Source organism: Sturnira hondurensis, unplaced genomic scaffold (genome assembly GCF_014824575.4).
Source record: "Sturnira hondurensis isolate 20B ecotype Veracruz unplaced genomic scaffold, ASM1482457v3 Scaffold0007865, whole genome shotgun sequence".
NCBI classification, from domain to species: Eukaryota; Metazoa; Chordata; class Mammalia; order Chiroptera; family Phyllostomidae; genus Sturnira; species Sturnira hondurensis.
This window is the reverse complement of record NW_028080496.1, coordinates 2589719-2611614: the sequence shown is the minus strand read 5'-3', so window position 1 is coordinate 2611614 and position 21896 is coordinate 2589719. Positions and strand designations below refer to the sequence as shown.

Below are 21896 nucleotides of genomic sequence, written 5' to 3'. Positions count from 1 at the left end.
TTCAGTTACATATTGGTGGGGAAAAAAGATCGAAGCTCTTATACCCGCCCAAGTTCCCCGACTCTCTGAATTCTACCCAGGGACCCAGGTTAAGAATCTCAAATGCATCTACCTACACGGTAAAATGCTACATAGCCTCGAAAAAGACATAAAATGAATGACAGAAAAAAAAGAAAGGCAAATTACTTCAAAAATTCCCCCCTTAATAAATATATATAAGAAAAACACGGAAGAGATACACTCAAATGTTATGAGTTCTTTCCTCGGGGTAGTGAGGTTACATATGGGTTTTTTTTCCTTCTTGTTTGTCTGTTTTCTTCAGAATTTTTAAAAAAGATTTTATTTATTCATTTTTAGAAAGAAGGGAAGAGAGAGAGAGAAATTTCAATGTGCAGTTCCCTCTCGTGCACCCCCTACTAGGGACCTCACCTACAACCCAGGCATGTGCTCTGACAGAGAACTGAACTGGTGACCTTTTGGTTCGTAGCCCGCACTCAACCCACTGAGCTATACCAGCCAGGGCTCTTCAGAATTTTTTTTTTTTTTTACAAAGAATGTATTGTAATAAGAAAAAAAAAAAACAAGATCTAACATCTCCTAAATGAATCTGAAAAAATTTTTTTAAATTTTTTAAAATTCTATTTATTTATTTTCAGAGAGAGGGAAAGGAAGAGGAAAAGATCCATACATGTGCCCCCAACCGGGGACCTGGCCGGGTCCAAGTGGACGAAGAGTGCCAGCTCCCTGGCCACAGCCCCTCCTGCAACCCCTGAGGTCCCTTCAAACACAGTACTGTTTCCTCACCTTGGCCCCAGGAGAAGGGGTGAGGCAGGGCGGACAGGTTCCACTCTATCCTCCAGTTAGGAGAACTGTCTCACTGCCCAAGGTCAACCTTAGAACCCAGGTCTCCCCACTTTCTCAAGGCACCCTTCCCACCGCACCTCTCTGATGTGCCTGCCCCAAGGAGGATCAAAACAGGGCATAAGGCATCTATCTTTCACAGTCAGACCACCCACTGGCCTGGGCGGGGGGGGGGGGGGGGGGGTGCACAGGCAACCCCTTCACAGAGCCTGGCACCTTCCCAGTGACGCCATCCAGCTGCCTGGCCAAGTGCAAAGGCACGCTCCTCCCCGCTCCTCTGTCACAAAGCACAGGTCCCCTCCCTCATCTGTGGTTCAGCAACCTGGCCTCAGCCGAAAAACACTTTGCTGTAAGCAACAAAAGTTTCCAGCATGTGAGAATTAAGCCATTGTTGATTTAATTCTCTTACTGGAATATAATTCATACCGTTTTTCCTCAAAGGAGAAAAACAGCAAATGTACGTAGAACTAAGTGGATTCTCTGAATTTTTAACTCAGCCTAAGGAAAAGGAGAATAAGGTTAAGCTTATGACTTACTCAAATTAACAAAAAATATTATACATGTATTTTTTTGGAAGTTAGAAAAGAGAACTCCAGTCCCCCATGACCTTCTCTCAATTGCCCTCCAGTATAATTTAATAGAAACAAATTCTTAAAGTTACCATAAGTCCGTCTCCTTCTCAATGAACCTCTCCCTCCAACATTTAGCTACTTTATGCTCACATGACCCTACATCTTTGTGGGAATTATTTCCAAGGCCAAGTTTTTAAAAATAAAAATTTCCTAACTAAAATTGAGCAATCACTGGCCCTTGAGAATCCCTGTTATTGCCACATTTTTTCAAGGTCCATTTAAAAAATTAAAAGCATGTTCGCTTTCATATAAAATAACTCAAAAACCATCCCATCAACATTCTTTTTTTCCTAAGATTTTATTTATTTATTTATCTTTAGAGAGGAAGGAGAGAGGGAGAGAAACATCAATGTATGATTGCCTTTCGTGCGTCCCCTGCTGGGAGTTGGCCTGCAGGGAACCGGCCTGCAACCCAGGCATGTGCCCTGACTGGGAATTGAACCGCGATCCTCTGGTTCACAGGCCAGCGCTCAACCCACTGAGCTACACCAGCCAGGGCCCTGTCAACATTCTTATAACATGTTGCAACTCCCACAGAAAAAGATCAGGAAACCATTAGGTCACCGACACCTCCTTGTGAAGCAGTGTCAGGCTCCGGAGATGCTGCACTGCTCTGTGGAGTGATCCTAATATCGCACAAACAGGCATGTTGACTTGCATTCATGTTTATAAGCAACTAAAATATTCGAGAGCTGCACTGTGCAATACAGTAGCCACTGGTCACAGGTGCCTACTGAGCACTTTGACCGTAGGGAGTTCAAACTGAACCGTGCTTGAGTGCACAAACACACAGTGGGTTTTGAAGTCTTAGTACTAACAAAAGAAGTAACATCTCATTGATAGTTTTCTACCGATTACACGTTGTCACAATATTTCCTATACATTGGGTTACATGAAACATTAATTTCACCATTTTAACTTTTTTAAAAAAAGATTTTATTTTTTATTTTTTAGAGAGAAGGAAAAGGAAGGAGAAAGAGGGAAAGAAACATCTATCGGTGGCCTTTCGTACGCGTCCCAGCTCAGGACTGAACCCGCAACTCTGCCCTGTGCCCTGACCCAGAATCAAACCAGTGACCTTTTGCTTTGCAGGACAATGCCCAACCAACCAAGCCACCTTGCTCAGAATCACATTTTTAACTTTTTTAATGTCACTACCAGAAACTCTATAATTCCATGTGACTCACATTATAACTCTCCATATAAATAATCCCGTCACCTTTGACTTGTTTTTTCTTACCCAATCTTCTTGAGTAAGACAATAAGGCAGATTTCTGTATTACAATCAAAGGCCGTCTTCACCCAGGGAGCACCCACCAGGAAACTGCAGGACAGGCAAGTCCCCGGGGATTCAAGGCCGCCCTTCACAGGCTTCACAAGGAGGCTGCTGGAATCGTCTCTGCACACAGGTCCAGAGCACCAAGTTTCCACATCTGACTCACCTGGCAGATAGTCATGAACTTCTCGACTGATGGGCGTGGTGCAGACTCTACTGAAATCCAGAGAATTATCCAGTATGGCATTTATCCTCTGGAAGATACTGGCATTGCTACACGTGGAGAGTGCGTGTGCCTCCTGGCTGTCCCAGCAATCTTTGATCCTTCCCGCTTCCTCCTCCTAGACACAGAGCAGAGACATTCAGGGTGTCTGCACTCCTTACGACAGATGGAGACCTCACACCCCCTCTCCCCCAATCCGACACTGTGAGTCAGAGAACATCGTAACGGGGGTTTGAGTTTCCTGCTGTGTGTCAGAATACTTAGATACACTGGTGCTTACTGCGAGCCCTGAGCAGCCTGCCTCCAGAACCTTCTCTGCTAGCAGGATGTACACGGGAGCCACCTTGGCAAGGTGGCAGCGGCAGGAGCTTTAGATCCGGACGTACCCAGTTCAGAGCCTGGGGGGTGTCTATACAACAGCCTGGTTTTTTTACCAATAAGAAGGAATGAAGTATTGATGCAAGCTACTTATCCTGCATCAAAGAAGCCAGTCACAGAAGACCACTTATTATACAAGTTCACTGACAAAATGCCTAGAACAAACACATCTGAAGCAGATCAGCTGCCTTCCACTAAGGAGGTGATGGCTAATGGGTCTGAAGTTTCTCTGAGATGGTGAAAATATTCTAAAATTAGATTTTTGACTGCAACTCTGTAAAGATACTAAAAATCACTGACTTGTATATTGAAAGGTGAGCTTTATGTCAATTACTTCTCAATACATGTGTTTTAAAAAGTGGACTTCAGCCATTTACTGGCCATTACTCAACTTCTGTGCCTCAGTTTCCCCATTTGTGAAATGGAAAGAGTATCACCCTCTTGATGAAATACATTGAGTGCATGGCAGCTGCTAGTTATACCTGAAGGTACAGTCACAGCCAAAGACGTGGGAGGAGTGGTACGAACACCACGCAAATGAATTGTTTAAATAAGTTTTGCAATTCCGTGTGGTCATTAAAGGTACACACAACTCACATAAGACATTACCTAATGAAAAAAGCACTCCTCATACACAATCGGGAACTGAGCCCCCCAAATAAGCGACTCTTTGGGTATCTAAAGCTCAGCAAACATCCAGCAGGCGCCCTGCACTGAATCCAGGTACACGCTTCACTCTCCGACCTGCCTGACTCACCCCATCCAGGGCCCGACATCGGCAGCCAGAACACTGGCTGACAGACCACCTTTTAGGGGGAGTCAAGACTCATCAGCTCCTTCATTCCCAATTACCTTGGGGAAAACCAACTAAAAACAGACCAAGTAGGGGGAACAAGCACCTAAGATCTCATAGCCTATTCAAGTCCAGGTAAGCCTGAGAAGGACCACAGCGTTTAGTTCTGTGAACCCTGCTGGATAGCCTTCAAGGGACCAACTTGAGTCCCTTATTCTCCAGCTCCCGAAAAGACTGGTGTCCTCTGTGGGTGGTGAGGACCGGAAGAGCCCCCAGTCCCCGACACAGGCCTTTCGCAGCCCTCGGTTTCTCAGCATCTCCACTCCACCAGGGCAGCTGCAGCGGCCAGGACACTGGCACTTATTACAATCTCCCTGCAGGTCTTCCGGCAGCACCTTTCCCTGACTCGCTGCCTTGTGATTAACCTGCACGAACTGCCTGCCACCTAAACATAACACCCGAGAGTAAGCAGATTAGAGGTTCAACCAGAAGAAAATTTTTTCAAGTCTAGAAAGGGAACTCAGAGCTTATTGTGGTGTGAGCAACTGCAGCCCAAGCTGCAATGTGCTGTACATAGTCCTCTGTGGCGAGGGGGCTCGAAGGAAGAGGCTGCGCCTGGCGTGAGGGTAGGAGGAAGGGCTGAAGGGCACGGGGAACAGGGGGACAGCATCCAGAGTGGTCCCGAGTGTGCAGCATTCGGTACAGAGGAGAGCAGACGGGAGAGGCAGCCTCGCCTGCCAGGCTGAGGAGGTAGGGTTATCTCCTACAACAGAGCTTTCCAAACTTCAACACCCCCACTAATATATAAAAGTTCACCTGATTTTAATTTACTGGAATCAGAGATGTGATCTATATGGACCCCCAGGTCCTGGCCACGCTTATGGGCAGGTCAATGACGACTGCAGGTGAGTGTCAGGCGGAGACCGCATGTGAGCGACCACATGAGAGGCGGAGGCAGGAGAGCCAGGGAGGAAACCCCCCTGTCCCCCACCCCAGCTGGTCATCTGGGTAAAGATGCAGACCCACAGGCCTCGGGGTCGGGGTGGGAGGGGCCCCTGCTTCCCCAGGAGGAAAGAAGGTCCGAGATTGTCGCCATCTGAAGCAGTCTTAAAAACCCTAAATGGGAGGATGCCTGGCCGACCCCACCCACTGCCCACCGCCCACCCTTCTCTCAAGCCCACCAAGTCAGAGATCCAGAGGACTCGCTGACATTCGAATAGAAGCAAATGAAGTGTCGCATTCATACCCGAACTGCATGACCACATCGCCAAGTACCCCACCGTTTGCCTCGAGTAACCAACTTAGAAGGAAAAGAGACAAACAAAAATCCAAGTCAGTAACGTCAGACGGGAACAATACAAGAGGAAAATAAACAGTACCGCCGTCTCACAGGACTTCTGTGACTACAGTGGACACGCTGGGCACGGTACCTGGGACATAATTATGGGCTGAACAGCTGGACGTGGTGATCGTAGTGTCCTTGTTATGACACCAAGGGGTCAGTGGCCACCACAGGGATCCTTGAAGAAAAGAATTTATTTGCTCATAAAGGAGAAAAAAGGTATTAAAGACCCAGGCCAAGTAGTCCTTTGAAGACCCAAGTTCTTTCATGTCAAATCTTGCTCGTCAACTGATTTTTTTTTTTTTTTTTTGCTATTCAATTGATTTTAAAAGCTTAGCTGAAAGATTAGAAACATAATGTAAGGCAGACCACCAAAAACCTGAATCTGCAGAAGAAGGCAGTGTGATCCTTCTAAACTCTAGTCAATGAATTCAGTTTTTCATTTTCAAAACACGCACCTTCTACCCACCCGTACTCCATACATTGTTATCTCAACTTTGATTGATCTATAGGTCTGACTTCATGCCCAATTTTACCCCAAAGAAAAAGAGGTTTTCTTTCCCGTGGTAATGCTGCTGGTGCCTGATAGCTTTCACTGCAATTTTTGGCATATTTCACCATAAAGTGAGATCATTTATAGCTTCTTTTGACTTTTATTTGGTCTTTCGCTATGGATGGGAAAGTAGGCTTTAAGGCAGACCAAAGACTTTGCAAGAGAAGACAAACCTTAGGGCTACTGTGATCATGGATCAACAGGAAAAAATAACTGGCAATGCCAGAGAAGAAGAAAAACAATTCTTACTGTTACCAGATGAAAATGGCCTCAAGCTAAAACTACTCATACCTACTTACTATGAGAAGGAGTAGTTCATGAGGAATCCCTGCTAACACAACCTATTTTTTTTAGTAGGTCTCAATTTCCCCCTTCATCAGATAAGAGTTGGCACTCCTGTCCCCAAAGAGTGGTTTCCTTCCATAATAATCTTCCACAGGGAGGGGAGGGGGGGACTGCCGTCTTGAGAATGCACCCCCCTTTTCCACAGGGGAAGGATCCTCCCCGAAACTGCGATTCGCTGTTCTGGAAAGCAAAAAGAAGACAGGCTTTGGAGCAGAAACACGAACTTCACCACTGGAAGTAGCTTCTCGGTGCCTCGGTTGCTTCAGGTATAACATGCGGTGCCGCCTACTCTGCAGACCTTGTGGTAAAGAGAAATGTACAGAGAACCCGGACACGCTCAATAAATAACTTATCAGTGACAGATGTCCCTTAATGCCACACAGTTGCTTAAGTCACCGTTACTCAGAAGTACACTTCCAAGTCTTCACCCCAGTCAGGCTCACCAAGAAGCACATGAACTTATTCAGCATGTAACTGGACAGTCTGCTGGTTTGGGGGTGGGTTTTGTTGTGTTTCAGTTTTTCTTTATTTCTAAAACACTCAGAAGCCTTAGCGTTAAGAGGCTTTCCCAAACCTGGGCAGGACGACGTGGGCAGAAGCGGCAGGACGGCGGAGCAGCAGGGCTCCATTCAGCCTCTCCAAATCCAAACCTAAAGGAAGTCTGCGTTTCACCCTGAACTCCTGAATTTAATCAAGCAACACCTCACTAGTCACTCCCGGGGCAGGGGGTAGGAAAAGACCCCCTCATCCACAGCTTAGCACTCAGCTTGGGGTACAACCATCCATGATGACCCAAGGCCCCAGAGTCAGAGGGGCGTGTCCAGGAGCAGGACCACCAGGGTGACAAAGCTCTGCACAGAGTGGTGGGTGTGAATAGCAAGCCCAGCATCTTTGTACTAGGGCCTCTCGTGGCAAAAAATACATACATACATAACCACTCAAACATAGTTCTCTCCCCCAAGAGAACACTAGAGTATAGGTGGGGAAAACAGTGGATCGATTGGGTGGGGGGAAGATAATCAGAGGAGCCCCAGGGGAAGAGGAACCAGGACATCGGTTCCACTTTCAGACCTGTCTAGGTTTAATACGTTGCAGACAGACAGGCTCATTCAGGAGGCCACTCGGAACCAGGGGTCTTGAGAACAACCAGAGCTAAAGAGCTCAACCTAGAGCAGGATCGCAGAGAGAGAACTGTCGCTACAGGCACACCCAGGCCCTCTGTGAGAGGTGAGACGGGGCCAGGGGAGTGGACCACAGGGAATGCGGCACTCAGGGGGCGGAGGAAGCCTGAAGTGCCAGCACAAGAAGGGAGCGGGTGGGGGGCGGGGGGAGGAAGCCATAGAGTCTTAGGAACCAAGTGGGAATTTTAAGTAAAACGAAACAATCAGAGAGCAACATAACAGAGGTCAAGGTGCATGGATGAATTCTAGAACACCACTAATTTGGAAATGAAGAGACCTGGCTTCCAAGTCTGAGTCTATTATCAACTTCTCATATAAACCTAAAACAATTCACTTTTCCTTCTAAGCCTAATTCCCTTGGTCCATGAAAATAAGAGTCAGACGTGACAACTTGGGCTTACTGTCACCTCCAAATTATACCCGGGAGACAGCTCTCTAACACCTTTTGAACTTCCAAAATTACATCTTACAAAAAGAAAACAATGCCAAAATTACAGCTCAAAAAAAAAAAGTCTCAGGAGAAAGGGCAAACTCGGGAGACAGATGGTGTCAGAGTCAGAAGCCAGGAGTACAAATCCAGAATGCACACAGCACAGGTGTTTAGTAAGAGATTAAGTGTTCTGTCAAAAGTCGGGGGGTGGGGGGAACCCCACCTTGCCCCTCCAGGTAACTGCTTTCTTCCGACAGACAGCTATTCCCCACCTCGATCAAGGGTCTAGACCTCAGGCCAAGGTGCTACACCTGCGGGGATGGTGGCCGTATCAGCGCATCCTGCTGCCCAAGAATAAAGAAACCTTAATACTAATGTAGTCAAGTTACTCTCAGAAGCAACAGTGACATGCAACTGTGACCCACTTTAGCACACAAATCAATCTGCAGACCTGTGCTCTGGGGAGTCTCCAGTTACCTCAAGGCAACTCATCACAAACACGGGCTCTGGAAATCAAAACAGTGTTAGCTCACTAAAACCTCAAAGGGTGCTCCTACCACGCCGGGGAGCAAAACCCAACGCGGATGCAGAGCTTGTGCGTGCCCGAGTGCCTGTGCATTCGAAATAAAAGCCCGTGCAGTCAAAATGCCGCCCCCAAGGCCTGTGTTGTTTACAACACAGTAGATGTTAAGGAAGCAAAATAATCCCTAACAGAAACCTTTCAAAATCCAAAGAGCGAAACTCACTGAGAGTTATGTTTACAATGAAAATTTAACAGGGACATTTGGATACAGACTCATTTTATGAGAAGTCACAGAATCTTAGGAACGATCACATACATTATATACCTTTTGGCTCAACCTTGTCAGCCAGTTTGTAATTGAGGAGTGCTGTACTTGGGGGTTTCTATCGAACATAAAACAGCGTCCAGCATTTGGAGTCTGTCTTGAAGAAAATGGAAAGCTCTCAGGAGCATCAACGGCAGGAAAGAAAACCAAGAGCATTTCCAAAGCTGTCAAGTGGGGAAGAAAAGTGGGGGGCAAGCAAAAGGCTGACTAAACCCTGAATGGGACCACGAGGGCTTCTTGGTTTTACCTCAAACAGAAAGAAGCAAAAGTTCTTTCTGTACCCTCGTCCGCTCCAACCTCGAGGTCCAACCACTCTCCCACCCCTCACACCCTACCTTCCCACCCCCCTACCCAGCCACTTTCTGGCAAGTTCTCCTCAGAGTCAGTACAGCTTAGAGATTGGCTAGGAAAAGCAAATATGCAGAACACGGTGGGTTTAGCACAGCTCTTCCATAGGGGAGAAAATAATTTGTCATGTGATCCCGTGTTTTACTGCCTCCACCCCTACCTGCTGAAGACAATAGCCTGAACATTCATCTCCAGGTGTGGAGATGCATTCCTGCCCCAAACTTCCAACCAGGCCTACAAAATCACTGATTAATTTTCCTTTTAAACCAACACAGGGTGGGTTTCAGAAACAGTGATTTCACTGAGGGACCTGGAGGCAATGAATGAGAAAGTCTGCAGACAGGACCTAGCACACGAACTCTGAAACACCAGCAGAGGGCTGGTGTAGCCACCCTTGCCCTTCACCGCCAAATTCCCAAACTCTCAACTGTGAAGACTTGGGGACTGACCTGTAAAGGTTGCTAGAGAAGCGGCTGGGGATGAGTAACATTTTAAAAGATTTTATTTATTTATCTTTAGAGGGGAAGAGAAGGAGAGAGGGAGAGAAATATTAATGTATGGTTGCCTCTCGTGAGTTCCCTGCTGGGAACTGGGCTGCAACCCAGGCATGTGCCCTGACTGGGAATCGAACGTCAATCGTGTGGTTCTCAGGCCTGTGCTCAATCCACTGAGCTACACCAGCCAGGGCCGAGATGAGTAACATTTTAAAGTGTCCATCTTTCCCAAAGCATCCCAGACCACAGGTTGTTGTTTTTTTTTTTTTNCACCCTTGCCCTTCACCGCCAAATTCCCAAACTCTCAACTGTGAAGACTTGGGGACTGACCTGTAAAGGTTGCTAGAGAAGCAGCTGGGGATGAGTAACATTTTAAAAGATTTTATTTATTTATCTTTAGAGGGGAAGAGAAGGAGAGAGGGAGAGAAATATTAATGTATGGTTGCCTCTCGTCAGTCCCCTGCTGGGAACTGGGCTGCAACCCAGGCATGTGCCCTGACTGGGAATCGAACCGCAATCGTGTGGTTCTCAGGCCTGTGCTCAATCCACTGAGCTACACCAGCCAGGGCCGAGATGAGTAACATTTTAAAGTGTCCATCTTTCCCAAAGCATCCCAGACCACAGGTTGTTGTTTTTTTTTTTTTTAAAGCCATCTACTTTGTATATTTGAGCCTGCATTCTCATGGAGAAATCATTTTGGCAAAGGCTCCCAATATGCTCTTCACTGTTTTATACTTTAACCGCTTTGGGGATAAGATACAGAAATAAGGGTAAATATCCCTTTATGTTGCCAGTGTGTCTGAGGACACTGCCGGGATGCTAAATTTCCCCCACAATCTAAATCCAGACCCTCTTTCTTGGTGCAAGGCTACGTGATGCCCTGAGAGCTCATCCTAGACGATTCTCCGGGGTAGTATTAAAACCCTTATTAATTCTTCCCGGAAATCTAAGAGACAGGATTATAAGAATTTTAGCTAAAGAGAAGAGGTGAGATTTAATAAACCCCATTGTGCTTTTGTAAATCTTGAAAACAATGATGTAATTTCAAATGTGCCTTGTCTCAGAAGGAAGAAGTTACTGAAACTGCTCTGAAAACGCCAAGTGTTTGGTGCAGAGCCTGGGAGTGGCCTGCCTGCTACAGATCTCGCCCGGGCCCTCCCAGGCTCAGCTATCAGCTCTCACACGTCCAGGAATGACAGACACAGCACATTCCTCCTGCTGTCAGCACCGCCACACCAAAGCCCAGGAGACCCACACTGCCTTCCCTGCCACCAGTCCCTCCCACCACCCAGTGACGGTTCGCTGCGAGCGGCCCCCAGACCACTGTGTTTTCTGTGCAAGGCACACCACCGACAACCCCTAACCTCTCTCACAGACCAGAACACAGTGTCCTAGGTTGAGGGATGGCACCAGAAAGCCCTAGGTTTGCACCCTGGTTTATCACTTAGTAGCCTCGTGACAGATGTGCTCTCTGAGCCTGTGTCACCATCTGCACAGCCCTGGGCGGTAGAGGGGGGATGAAAAAGGGACATTACAAAGACAGAATGGAAACTGGCCCTCAGGTGGCGTCCAATCTTCAGAGATGTTATCTTTGGTCCATACAGTGCTTAGGATGTTTTAATTGCCGCATTTAACAGAAAGGCAGGGTAGCTTAACCAGGGACAAAAGCCAAAGATCCATCAACTCAGGGCTCACACTTCTGCACGTGACACCAGCCCCAGGCTGCTCACTTCAAAGACACCCCCCTCCTTCCTCTCCCTCTATTCTTTTAAATTACTTCCAGCCCCTGAAGGGATTTCAGTTGGCATCCCATTTTAAGGATTAAAAACAAAATAAACAGCATGGTGACCCATGAAAATACTAGGATGGCTATTATGTTCGCTGATGGCAAGTTTGGTGTTTTACTGCTTTTACCACCTTCCTGCACGTTCTGTGCACCACAGCACCGAGGCCGCGGTCCACCATCGCCACCTCATGCGTCAGCCCCCCAGTGTCCCGTCCACCACACAGACGGACACTGCTGCCCCTCCATTCCCCCCGGGGACGTGGGTCCAAGCCCAGGCTTCAGAGGGACAAGGAGGCACTCACACACGGAGCTGGCCACGTCCAAACCCTAGCTCCCTCCAGCAAGGGGGCCTGCCCTGCCTGCCGGACCACTCACGTTCAAGTGGAATCGCCGTGACAGAAAAACTCGATGAGCTCTGCAAAGCTGAGCGAGGAAAGGCGGTGAGCCTGCACACACCTGCCATCTGCCCCGAGGGGGCTCCTCCCAGCACAGAGCTCCCCTGAGCTCCAGACATCAAGCTTCTTCCCACGGACGGCAAAAACCACCCAACCAGGCACGGGCACCTCCACCACGCCGAGACTCCCAAGGTTTGGCTCAGCCTGCTCGGAGTCACTTATTTTTAGGCCTGCCCGTGTCCCCAGGCTCAAAGAGGGCCTGAGCCCACGGCTACTACAAGCTATCCTCAGCAGACACGCTGGCAGGTGGCACCTGAGAGCGGCCCCTGGCGGACCCGAGGCTGGCAGTCCACCTGGGCCTTCCCGAGGGCCAGCTCCGCCCGGCCGATGGCGCTGAGCAGTTTGCTCCGGTGCCAGCAGGGCGGGTCAGGGGGAGAGGAGACCGAGCAGGCCCAGCCGGGAGCCCAGCCCGCGGGAGGGTGCGGTGGGCCTGCCGTGGTCCCAGGGGGCGCCGTCCCTCCCAAGCCCCCCACCGCAGGGCACCGTGCGAAGGGGCGGGGCCTGCAAGGCGCCCCATCGCGGCCAGGACGTGCGTCCCCAGCCCCTGGGGCAGCGCCACCCGGCTCCCAAGGACCCTGGCTTGGTCTGGGCCCTCGGGAAACGAGGCAACAAAGTCAGGGTCGACCTGACCTGGCCTGGCCGCACGCAACACCCACGCGCAGAAAAGCCCCGGGAGGGCTGCCAAGCCCGACAACCCGGGCTGCATGGCCTTTCCTTGGCCGGATTCGCCAGGACCCCGGGGCTCCGAGCGGGCGCAGCCTTCCTCACCAGCGTGCTGGCCAAATGGGCAGCCTCGTGGGTCCCCGACCACTCACTGCCCTGTCACAGCTGAGTCTGCACCGACCCTCATCTGAACTGGGGCCCCTGGTCGGGGTCCCAGCTGAGGAGAATGTGACAGAGCCGCGGCCGTGTGCACCGGTCTCCTGGGGCCTGGCGCCAGGCCCGGGGTCACCGCCCCACCCTACACACTCCCAAGCCCCCGGGTCCCCAGGAGCCACCTCAGAACGCGAAGCCGAGTCGCACGTGCTCAGCCACCCAGCCGCGCGACACCCACCTGGCCAGCCCGGCTCCTGCGTCAATAGAACGTGTGAAGCCACGTGACCTCCCGGGCTAGGGAAGCGAGCACAGCACGAGGGACCGATCCCTCCGCCTTAAAGGAGCCGCACCGCTGCCGTCGTGGCTTTCGCGAAGACGCCAGCCACCAAGAATCCCGCCCCGCCCGGGCCGCCGGCCCTGTCGCCTGCTGAGTATTAGCAAGAGTCGCGGCAGGGGTGGCCGCTGAGAGGCGCGTGAGCTCCAGCGCGGCGCCGGTGGCTTCAGGTCTCATGTGCGACGGCTGTAGGAGAAAGAAGGTTTCCCGAGCAAGGGCTTCCTTCCGTGCGCTCAACTCCCGTCTGGACAGACACTCGAGGCCACTGGGAGTCTGCAGCGCAGCTCAGAGGCCCTCTTGGCCGCCCCCAGAGGGCCGCGGCGCCTTTAAACCCAAAGGCCCTGAGTCACGAGGAGACGCCCTGCCCCCCCCCCGCCAGTCACCCCCTCAGCAAGGCCCCACGCCCGCGGGCACGTGACCTGCACCCCGCCCGGGCCCTGCTCGCACCGGGGCGGGGGAGGGGGGTCCCGCGGACCGGCTGAGGCTGCGCGCACCGTTAGCTGCCACGGCCGGGACTGCGGCCCCGCCCTGGCGGACGGCGGCGGCTCTTACCAGCGGGAACGCCATAGGGCCGGTGCGGTCCTGCGGGACGGACGGAACGGCTGACGGGCGGCGGGCCGGCGTGGCGGGGGACGCGCAGACTCGTGCGCACTACTATTGCAGCAAGCCGCGAACAGCGCCACACCCGGGACCCGCTTATAAAGCCCCGCGGAGCCGCTCCCCCGGCTGGATGCGAAACACCTGTGTCGGCCCCGCCCGGGCCCCCGCCTCCGCCCCGCCCCTTCCAGCGCGCGAGGCCGAGGCTCCGCTGTCCCCGGGAGCCCGGCGCCAGGACGGGAGCGGCCACAGCTGCACCCCGTTGGAGGCCAAAGGCCCACACCTGAGCGCGCCACTTACCTAGTGACCCTGGTCAAGTCGCTCATCTTGCTGGTGCTCGGTTTACCCCTTGTGAAATAGAGTGAGACTGACGAGCCCTGGGACGCAGTGGCGGCGTTGCTTTTGGTCAGGAAAGCCCTTTTTCCGGTATCCACGCTCCGCTCCTTCCGAGGATCCCTCCGGGGCGAGAGCCAACCCCGTGCGTCCCTGTCCGAGCGAGCCTGCGGCCCGGCTCCAGCAGGCGCGCCCACACTAAGCCGGCTGCTCCCGGCGCTGGCAGCCGGGTGCGGGCGTCCGGGGACTCCGGGAACTTCCGAAGATGCCGGGGGTCCTCTCTGGACCGCAGTTCCCTGGAGATACCGCTTCCGACCCCCTTGCGAGACTACGATCGGTAGGTTCACAGAGAAGGGGCCGGGAGGGGGTCGCGGTAGAGAGAGACGACCGTGGGCCAGGCCGTTGTCCGGAAAGGCGTCCCGGGGTGGGGTGGCCGGGGCAGGGGCGGACCGGAAGCCCCAGGCCAGCGCAGTGGCGGAGGTGACCCTCCAGGCGGGGGACACAGGGCAAACGCGGAAAGGGGGACTGAACAAGTGGCACCATCCGACCACCGCAGAGCAAAAGGCGTGCTGGCACCGCAGGAAGGAGGCCGGGGCCCAGTTTGAGAAGGAAGGGCCTTTATTTTGTAGACAGCCGGGAACAACTAACGATTGTGAACGGGAGAATGGCGGTATCGAGTTCTTTTAAGATGATACTGGAGTCTTAGCAGAGGTTGCACAGAAAAACGAGAGAAACAAGGAACTGGAACGAGGAGGAAAGGGACCAGCGTTTGTTGATCATTTCTGAGTGGTTTCCATGTGTTACCTCATCACCAGAACACATTTGCAGAGGACTTACTGAGCTCCAGACTTCTCCTGGCTATTGGGAAGCGGGGGCTGCTGCCTTCCTGGCAGGCTGGTGAGGCCGACCTGGGTGGCCTGGATCTCGTGGCTAAGGGGAGGCGGCCGGTAACTGTAAGTTTCTGCCTGGGGCAGTGGACGGAGAGGAAGTCAGTGGGTGCCCATTGTTTCAGGAGGATTAATGGGAGAGGGTGGCCAGGGTAAGAACCACTCTGGTAAGTCCTCAGGAGGACTCAGTGACAGAGCTGGCCCTGCTCCATCCACACAATATCGCCGCGCAGGACTTGCTTGGGTTACTGAATTCATGGGCAGAGAGGGGGTGGCTGCAGGGGCCGGCGGAGAGGGTCCCGGGCAACCCTAGTCCTCGGGGGGCTTCCCCCTGCCTTCTTCAGAGCTGCTGAGCCGACTGCCCTTCCTCAAGTGGGCTCATTGCAGCTGCCCAGGAATGCACACCTCTGGTCTGGGTTTGCGGGGCCCTTCCTTCTCCAGGAGCAGCCCGTCCCCGCGTCTCACCCTGGCCCACGGACAGTGCAGGGCAGCTGCTCTGAGACAGGGGTGCCACACCCAGATGCTTGCAGTGGGGGTGCCAAGTGAGGGTGGGCGAGAGCACCTAGAGGGTGCATCGGAAAGAGCAATGAGCTGATGGGCACCATGCGGGAATGAAGTCCCAGTGAAATCTTCCTAATTTTAAAGGTGACCACTAACTCAGATTAAGAACCAAGCCTGGCCAGACCAGGGCTCCATGCAGCTCCCTGATCCTCGACCTGTGATCCTTTCCACCCCTTCCTGTGGATCTGAAACCCAGAACAGGTATCTGGGAGCTCTTTCATGTTTTAAACTCCCAGCCATAAGAAAAGGAAGGTACCTTTCAGGTGATTTAGAACAGAAATTTTTGTTGCCGAAACACCCCCCCCCACCCCCGTCCTAAACTTACACTTCCTATCGAGGTAACAGAATAATAGCTGGCCTTCACTGAGCTCCTACTCTGTGCTTGGCACAGTTCTAAGTGGTTTACCTGTGTGAACCCATTTTCCAGATGAGGAATCCGGAGCCCAAAGAAGTTAAGTAACCAGCCCAAAGACTCCCCACTAGAAGTAGTAGAAGAGCCCAGGCAGGCTTCTGGCTTCAGAGACTGAAGTCCTAACCTGATGACACCCACATGTGTCCACTTTGTACTTCCCGAGCCCAGAGCTCACTGTGGACGGTGCGGGGATGGGCGGCCAAGTTCAAACACAGTCATGGCCTCCTGTGGGCGGGCCCTTGCTCCCCACCCGCACTGGCCAGGCCTACAGAGTAGACGGGGACAGCAGTGCCTCTGACTAGGCGTCCACAATCCACAGGGAAGGCTGTGGAAAGTGACAGAGGTGGAGGTATTAAATGACTTGGTCAGGTCCCCACAGCTGGTCACTGGCAGAAGTAGCCGGAACAAACGGGCGGCATTATCCATTCTCCCTGTCAACAAACAGCCTTTGAGCCCGGCTACGCCTGGCACCATCCCTGCAGTCAAGCCCCAGATTCACAGTCCAGGTTTTCATGGGACTAACTGGCTGGACTAAGTTTTAAATGCCCGTGGTAGGGGGCCAGGAGGGACCCTGCAGTCTTTCACGCACTCGGGTGCGGACAGCTGAGAGACCGGGCACTGCTGGGGGGAATCATTTTCCTGGCTGGACAGGATTAGAAAGCACATTCACTTAGGAGCTGGTGGCCACAAGAGGAAGTGAGCCCTCCGTCTCGGCTCCACTTCTGCCAAGCCCCGTGCAGAAGGAGCCCCATTCTTTGTGTTTCTCCTGTCCCTTTACGTGGGAGAAAAGAAAGTGGATCAGCCCTACCTTTTGTCACACGTGAAGACCAATGTAGAGTGAGTCAAAAATACAAATGTGAAAAGCATTACTTGGACTTTTTTTAGAAGAAAATATTGGGAAAATATTTTTATTGCCTCAAAGTATGAATGAATTTTATACACATAGCACAATAAGCACAGGCTCTAAGTGAAAATTGATAAATTTGACATGGGAATTAAAAATTTTGGCTTATCAAAAGATACTTAAAACTGGAAGACGAGCCATAGACAGGAAAACCAGTATTTGCAATACATGATCTACAAAGGTCTAGTTGCCAGAACACATAAGAACTTCTACACCCTGGTTGGCGTAGCTCAGCGGATTGAGTGCAGGCCTGTGAACCAAAGGATCACAGTTCGATTCCCAGTCAGGGTACATGCCTGGGTTGCCGGCCAGTTCCCAGCAGGGGACTCAGGAGAGGCAACCATACATTGACGTTTCTCTCCTTCTCTCCTTCCCTTCCCCTCTAAAGATAAATAAATAAAATCTAAAAAAAAGAACTTCTACAGAGAGGGAAAAAAACATTCCTGTAGAAAAATGGGCAAAAGTTGGGGACAGGCAGTTGACAGGGGTGGAAACCCAAACAGCCAACAAACACATCATTAGGTGCCTACCCTCAGCACTCAGCAGGGGGTGCCTGGGAGAGCTTGTCGGGGCCCATTTCACCCGTCTAAGGAAAAATGAAGTCTCACTGTGCACTGGTGGGCCACTGGCGGTGAGGGTGTACACTGGTTTTTGCCTTTCTTTCCTACTTTTTAAAAAAATGAGGAATAACACACAATCAGTAGAATGCACAAATCTTAAGTGAACGGCTTTTTTTTTTTACCTACCTGTATACCCCAGTAACCATTGCCCATAGTCCCATCATGCCTTCTCTGCTTCGCACCCTCTCCTTGAGGTAACGCCGTTCCTCCTGCTTTCCTCGCAGGTTCATCCTACTGGGCCCAGAGCTTTGCGGATGCACTTGGCTTCTCTCAGTCAACATGGTGTCTGTGAGGTCCATGTTGTCACATGGTCGGTCCTTTTTTATTGGTAAGTAGTATTCCATTATATGGATATACCATCATTTTCTTCTCTTGCCTCCTGTTGGCTGGCCTTCGAATTGTTCCCCATTGGGACATGATTATGAAGAAGGATGCTGTGAACGTTTTCATGTTCAGCTTACGGCTGACTCTGGTGAGCAACTAGGAGATGTCCAGTGGCAGGTGTGTATATGCCGTGACCCAGTAGCTCCACTCCCGGGATGACACATTAACATGCAGCTTTCATGCACGTCAAAAGAGGCATGGGTAAACATGCCAGTAGCTAGGCTACTCATAATTGCAGAAATAAAATTAACCTGAAATGCCCACCAACAGGAGAGTGGGTCAGTAAATTGTGGTATAGTCATACAATGAAATACTCTATACAAATAAAAGTAAACGACATGAAGCCAATTGTATCAACATGGATGGCTCAGAAACAATGTGGCGTGAAAAAAAGCAGGCTCAAGAAGGTACATACTCTACAGCGCCATTTATATACAATTTTAAAACACAGTATGCTGTTGTCACTCAGCCCAATACTATGTATTGACTAGGAACTCATCTGTATGTAATAAAAGTACAAAAAGTGCATGGCGTTGATAAAGAGAAAACTGAGAATAATGATTTCCTTCAGGCAGGGAGGGAAGAGCTTGTGAAATGAGCGGTCCAAGGCACAGACTGAATTCATAGGTGCTTTACTAGTTCAACCAGGTGATCCGTACACAGGCAGTTAGCATTTTACTCTTAAACTTGACCTGTGCTGCTATGATTTTAAAAAGATGAAGGGATGGCGAAAACTGAGGAAGTGTTGCTCCAGGACACGTTTGGCCATTGGCTGTGGGGAGGAGATGGTTCGCAGCAGTCACCTGTATCTCCCACCGTGGCTGATTTCAAATGACTCATGTGACGCCAGCTGGCTGGCTTGAAACTCTGGAGACTTCCTGGAAGCGGAACACGCAGCGCTCCCCAGACAGCACTCACCGCTGCTTGCCCGGAAGCCTTTTCCCACACCCTCAGAGGTGGGTTCAGGGCTGGGCTGTGTTTGTATTGCCGCCCACAAGAAATTTTTGCCATCTCACACAGTTTCCAAGAGTCAGGGATCCCAGAGTGCTTAGCTGGGTGGCTCTGGCCCAGGTCTCCTGAGGTCGAAGTCACGCCCTTGGCTGGAGCTGCAGTCACTGGGAGCCGTGCCTGCAGCCGGAGGACTTGCTTCCCAGCTCCCTCCCCTGGACGCCCCATAGAGCGGCTGGCTTTCTCTCCAGCAAATGAGAGTAAAAGATGCCCAGATGGAGGGACAGGGATTTCTACAACCTAATCTCAGAAACGACCCTTCCGCAGGGTCCTGTTGTTCATACCCACCACCGCCAGCATGCAGGAGGGGTTGACAGGAGCTGGGGTCCTGCCACAGCGAGGCCTAGACCAAGGTCACCTTGCCCAAGCTGGGAGGTGTTCCTCCTTCCCCCATACTTTCCTTCAGTCAAAAAACAAGACCACCTGCTTGTTTCCACACCCCGCCCTTGGGTTGTTGGGAAGGGGTCCCCAGAAGCCCAGGAGAGCAGCGCATGCCATCGCGTCCACAAGTCCCACGTCCGTTCTGGCCTCTGGGGTCCCACTGCCTTTTGGAGTCTGGTGCTGAACCGTTTCAAGGCTCTGTGACCTCTGAGTGATATAAAACACTGCCCCAAACTGGAAGGAGGCAAGGGACAGACAGGCAAGAGTCACACTGTGTTTCCATGGGTTATGCATCCTATGAGAACACGTCGAATTGCACACTTGTGATCTATACAATTTTCTGTGTGAATATTATACTTAATAGTTTTTCTCAGCCCAGGCTGGTATTGCTCAGTGGATTGAGCACGGGCCTGCAAACCAAAGGGTCACTGGTTTGATTCCTAGTCAGGGCACATGCCTGGGTCGCAGGCCAGGTCCCCAGTAGGGGCACACAGGCACAGGAGAAGCAAGCACACACTGATGTTTCTCCTCTCTCCCTCCTTTCCCCTCTCTCCAAAAATAAATATATATGTATATTTTACAAAGCTTTGATTAAATAGTTCCAAAGATGGGGATGTGGGGGGGGGGGGCGATTCCAGACAGGTAAGCAGCATTCCTTGGGTTGTTGTCCCCCTCTGGGATCCAGGTACCCCAGGGACGCTGTGGGGTGGCTCCCTTTGGGCCGAATCCTGAGGTGCAAGAGGTGAAGCATGCTAAAATCGGAGGGTCCTTGGCACCCGCTAAGAAGTGACAGTGACACGTTCAAGGGGTGTGGGCACTCCCAGCACTGGCCGCCCTGCTCAGCTGTGAGGCCTCAGAGACTAAGCGTCCTCTGCACTGCAGGAGCCGTGAGGACAGGGGTTCCCAAAGGTCGGGATCAAACAGTGTGGTCCTAAGCGCTTAATCTTGGTAGCCGGGCCGGGGGGGGGGGGGGGGGCAGGGCAGCCAAGGGGGCCAGACCAGCACCATCAAGTGGATGACCCGGGGAGGTGCACCGGCTTCTCCGGGGACAGTCCCCCCTGACCCCGTTTCTCCATGCCTCTATCTGGGTGTCACCTTCCAGGCACTGTTTGCCATCCTCCTCTTGACCCTGGAAGACAAAACTGACCAGGCTTTGTCACCACAAGTGCTGTCCAGGAAATGCCAGATGAGGAAGGAGTGACCCAAGGCAGGCCTCCCCCAACCCCCGTCATGTGGAGCCGTATCAGAAATGGGGTGACCGAGAGGCTGTGAATGTGGCTGGGAGTCAGGGGAGAAAGGAGCAGTGAGGACCCTGGCTGTCCAGGGCCCGGGCCCCCTGGTGGGCCAGCATTTTCCTGGTTTCCTTTCCTTGTCCAGTCAGGCCAGGCTGAGTCCCATGACGCACCCACACTCACCCCTCTGATCTGCAGGCTACTCTGCGAAACGACCTTCAAGCTGCCCAGTACAAAGTGCTGAGTAAGCACAGTGGCTGGGTGGGGTTTCAGCTGTGGGCACAGCTGACCTCGCCCCTGGGGTCCCCACAGCTTCCTGGGTGTCCCTGGATGGGTCTGCTCTCCAATCACCGCATCTCGCGGGTTGCCTTGGCCTGGCCAGAAGCTGAAGTCATTCCTCTTCCCCACTTGCTGTCCTGGACTGGGCTCCCGTTCCCAGCCCCTCACCAGGCTCACTGTCCTCCGACCTGCCGAGACCTGTAGTCACATCAGGCTCAGACCACCCTGTGACCTCCTGGGTCCAGTTAATGCCCCACCCCACCCTTGCTGGGGGCACTTTCTGCCTTACCACTCCCGCCCCCCTCTCCAAAACCTCCCCTGTGCAGCTGTGTGTCTTAGGAAGTGCCCCCTCCTCCTTCCTCACACACAGGCAGTGCTGATCCTGAGACAGAAGCGGAATCCCCCGTGTTCAGGTGCCCTCGGTGGGGGATCACGTCTACCTCAGAACCTGAGGTGACAACAGGGACCCCAGGGAGACTCGGGGGCCCCCGGGCGCTCAGAGAAGCGGTGGCTGCAGCTGCTGTGTGGTGCCACGGAGCCCAGCAAGTCCCCGGAGCCAGGGGCAGGGTGTCCCCCGGCGCTGCCTTCACACCTGCTCCACCCTGAACACAGCTGCTCAGGGTGCCTCAGCGTCAGGGCTGTGGCCCAAGAGCTAGACACCTGGCCGTGGGGGTGCACACCTCCAGCTCTCACTGGGGTGTGTTCCTCAGAACCCACTCCCTGCAGAGACCCTGGGGCAGAGCGCTCCGAGGTCCACACCAGGTTGGGCAGCACTGAGCTCCAGCCCCTGGGGGTGGGGAGCAGGTATAATGCATGTTAGCACAGTAAAGGCTCTGAGAAGGCCTGCAGGAAATAAACTTACTTGAATCCACGATTCCTAAACTTACCCAGTCACAGACTTTTTAAAAAAGGATGTATGCTAACAGACACCTTTGGTACCTTTTGGAAACACTGCTCATTCAGCCTCTGTGCACTCACCAGGAAAGGCGGCAGGGGCCCTGACTCTCGCTGCCACCCCGAGAAAGCCGTCCTGGGTGTGGAAGACTGGGTCTCCTACCCCCTGGGTGTTCATGGGGCAGCAGCAGCGGCGGTGGCTGGTGGCTGGGACCATGTTAGAGATGCAGGACCTTGGGCCCCACCACAGGCCTCCTGCTCTGAGTGCAGGTCAGCACAGCCGGTGAGAGGCCCTGTCCAGCGCCTGCC

General features: G+C 52.3%; 1 protein-coding gene across 2 annotated transcripts in view; it reads right to left on the bottom strand.

Annotated features, from left to right (window-relative positions):
- The window catches only part of CPEB1 (cytoplasmic polyadenylation element binding protein 1), a 46002-nt gene extending 32141 nt beyond the window's left edge, over nt 1–13861 (bottom strand). Inside the window, exons 1-2 of one of the 2 annotated variants that reach the window (XM_037053536.1) lie at nt 13648–13861; nt 2936–3110 (exon numbers count right to left, since the gene is read on the bottom strand). In XM_037053536.1, coding sequence (XP_036909431.1) covers nt 2936–3110; nt 13648–13662 — 190 coding nt within the window. In that variant the 5' untranslated portion in view covers nt 13663–13861. The remainder of the gene's footprint in view (nt 1–2935; nt 3111–13647) is intronic. The other variant, XM_037053537.1, reaches the window with a different exon arrangement.
- Nucleotides 13862–21896: the final 8035 nt, after the last annotated feature.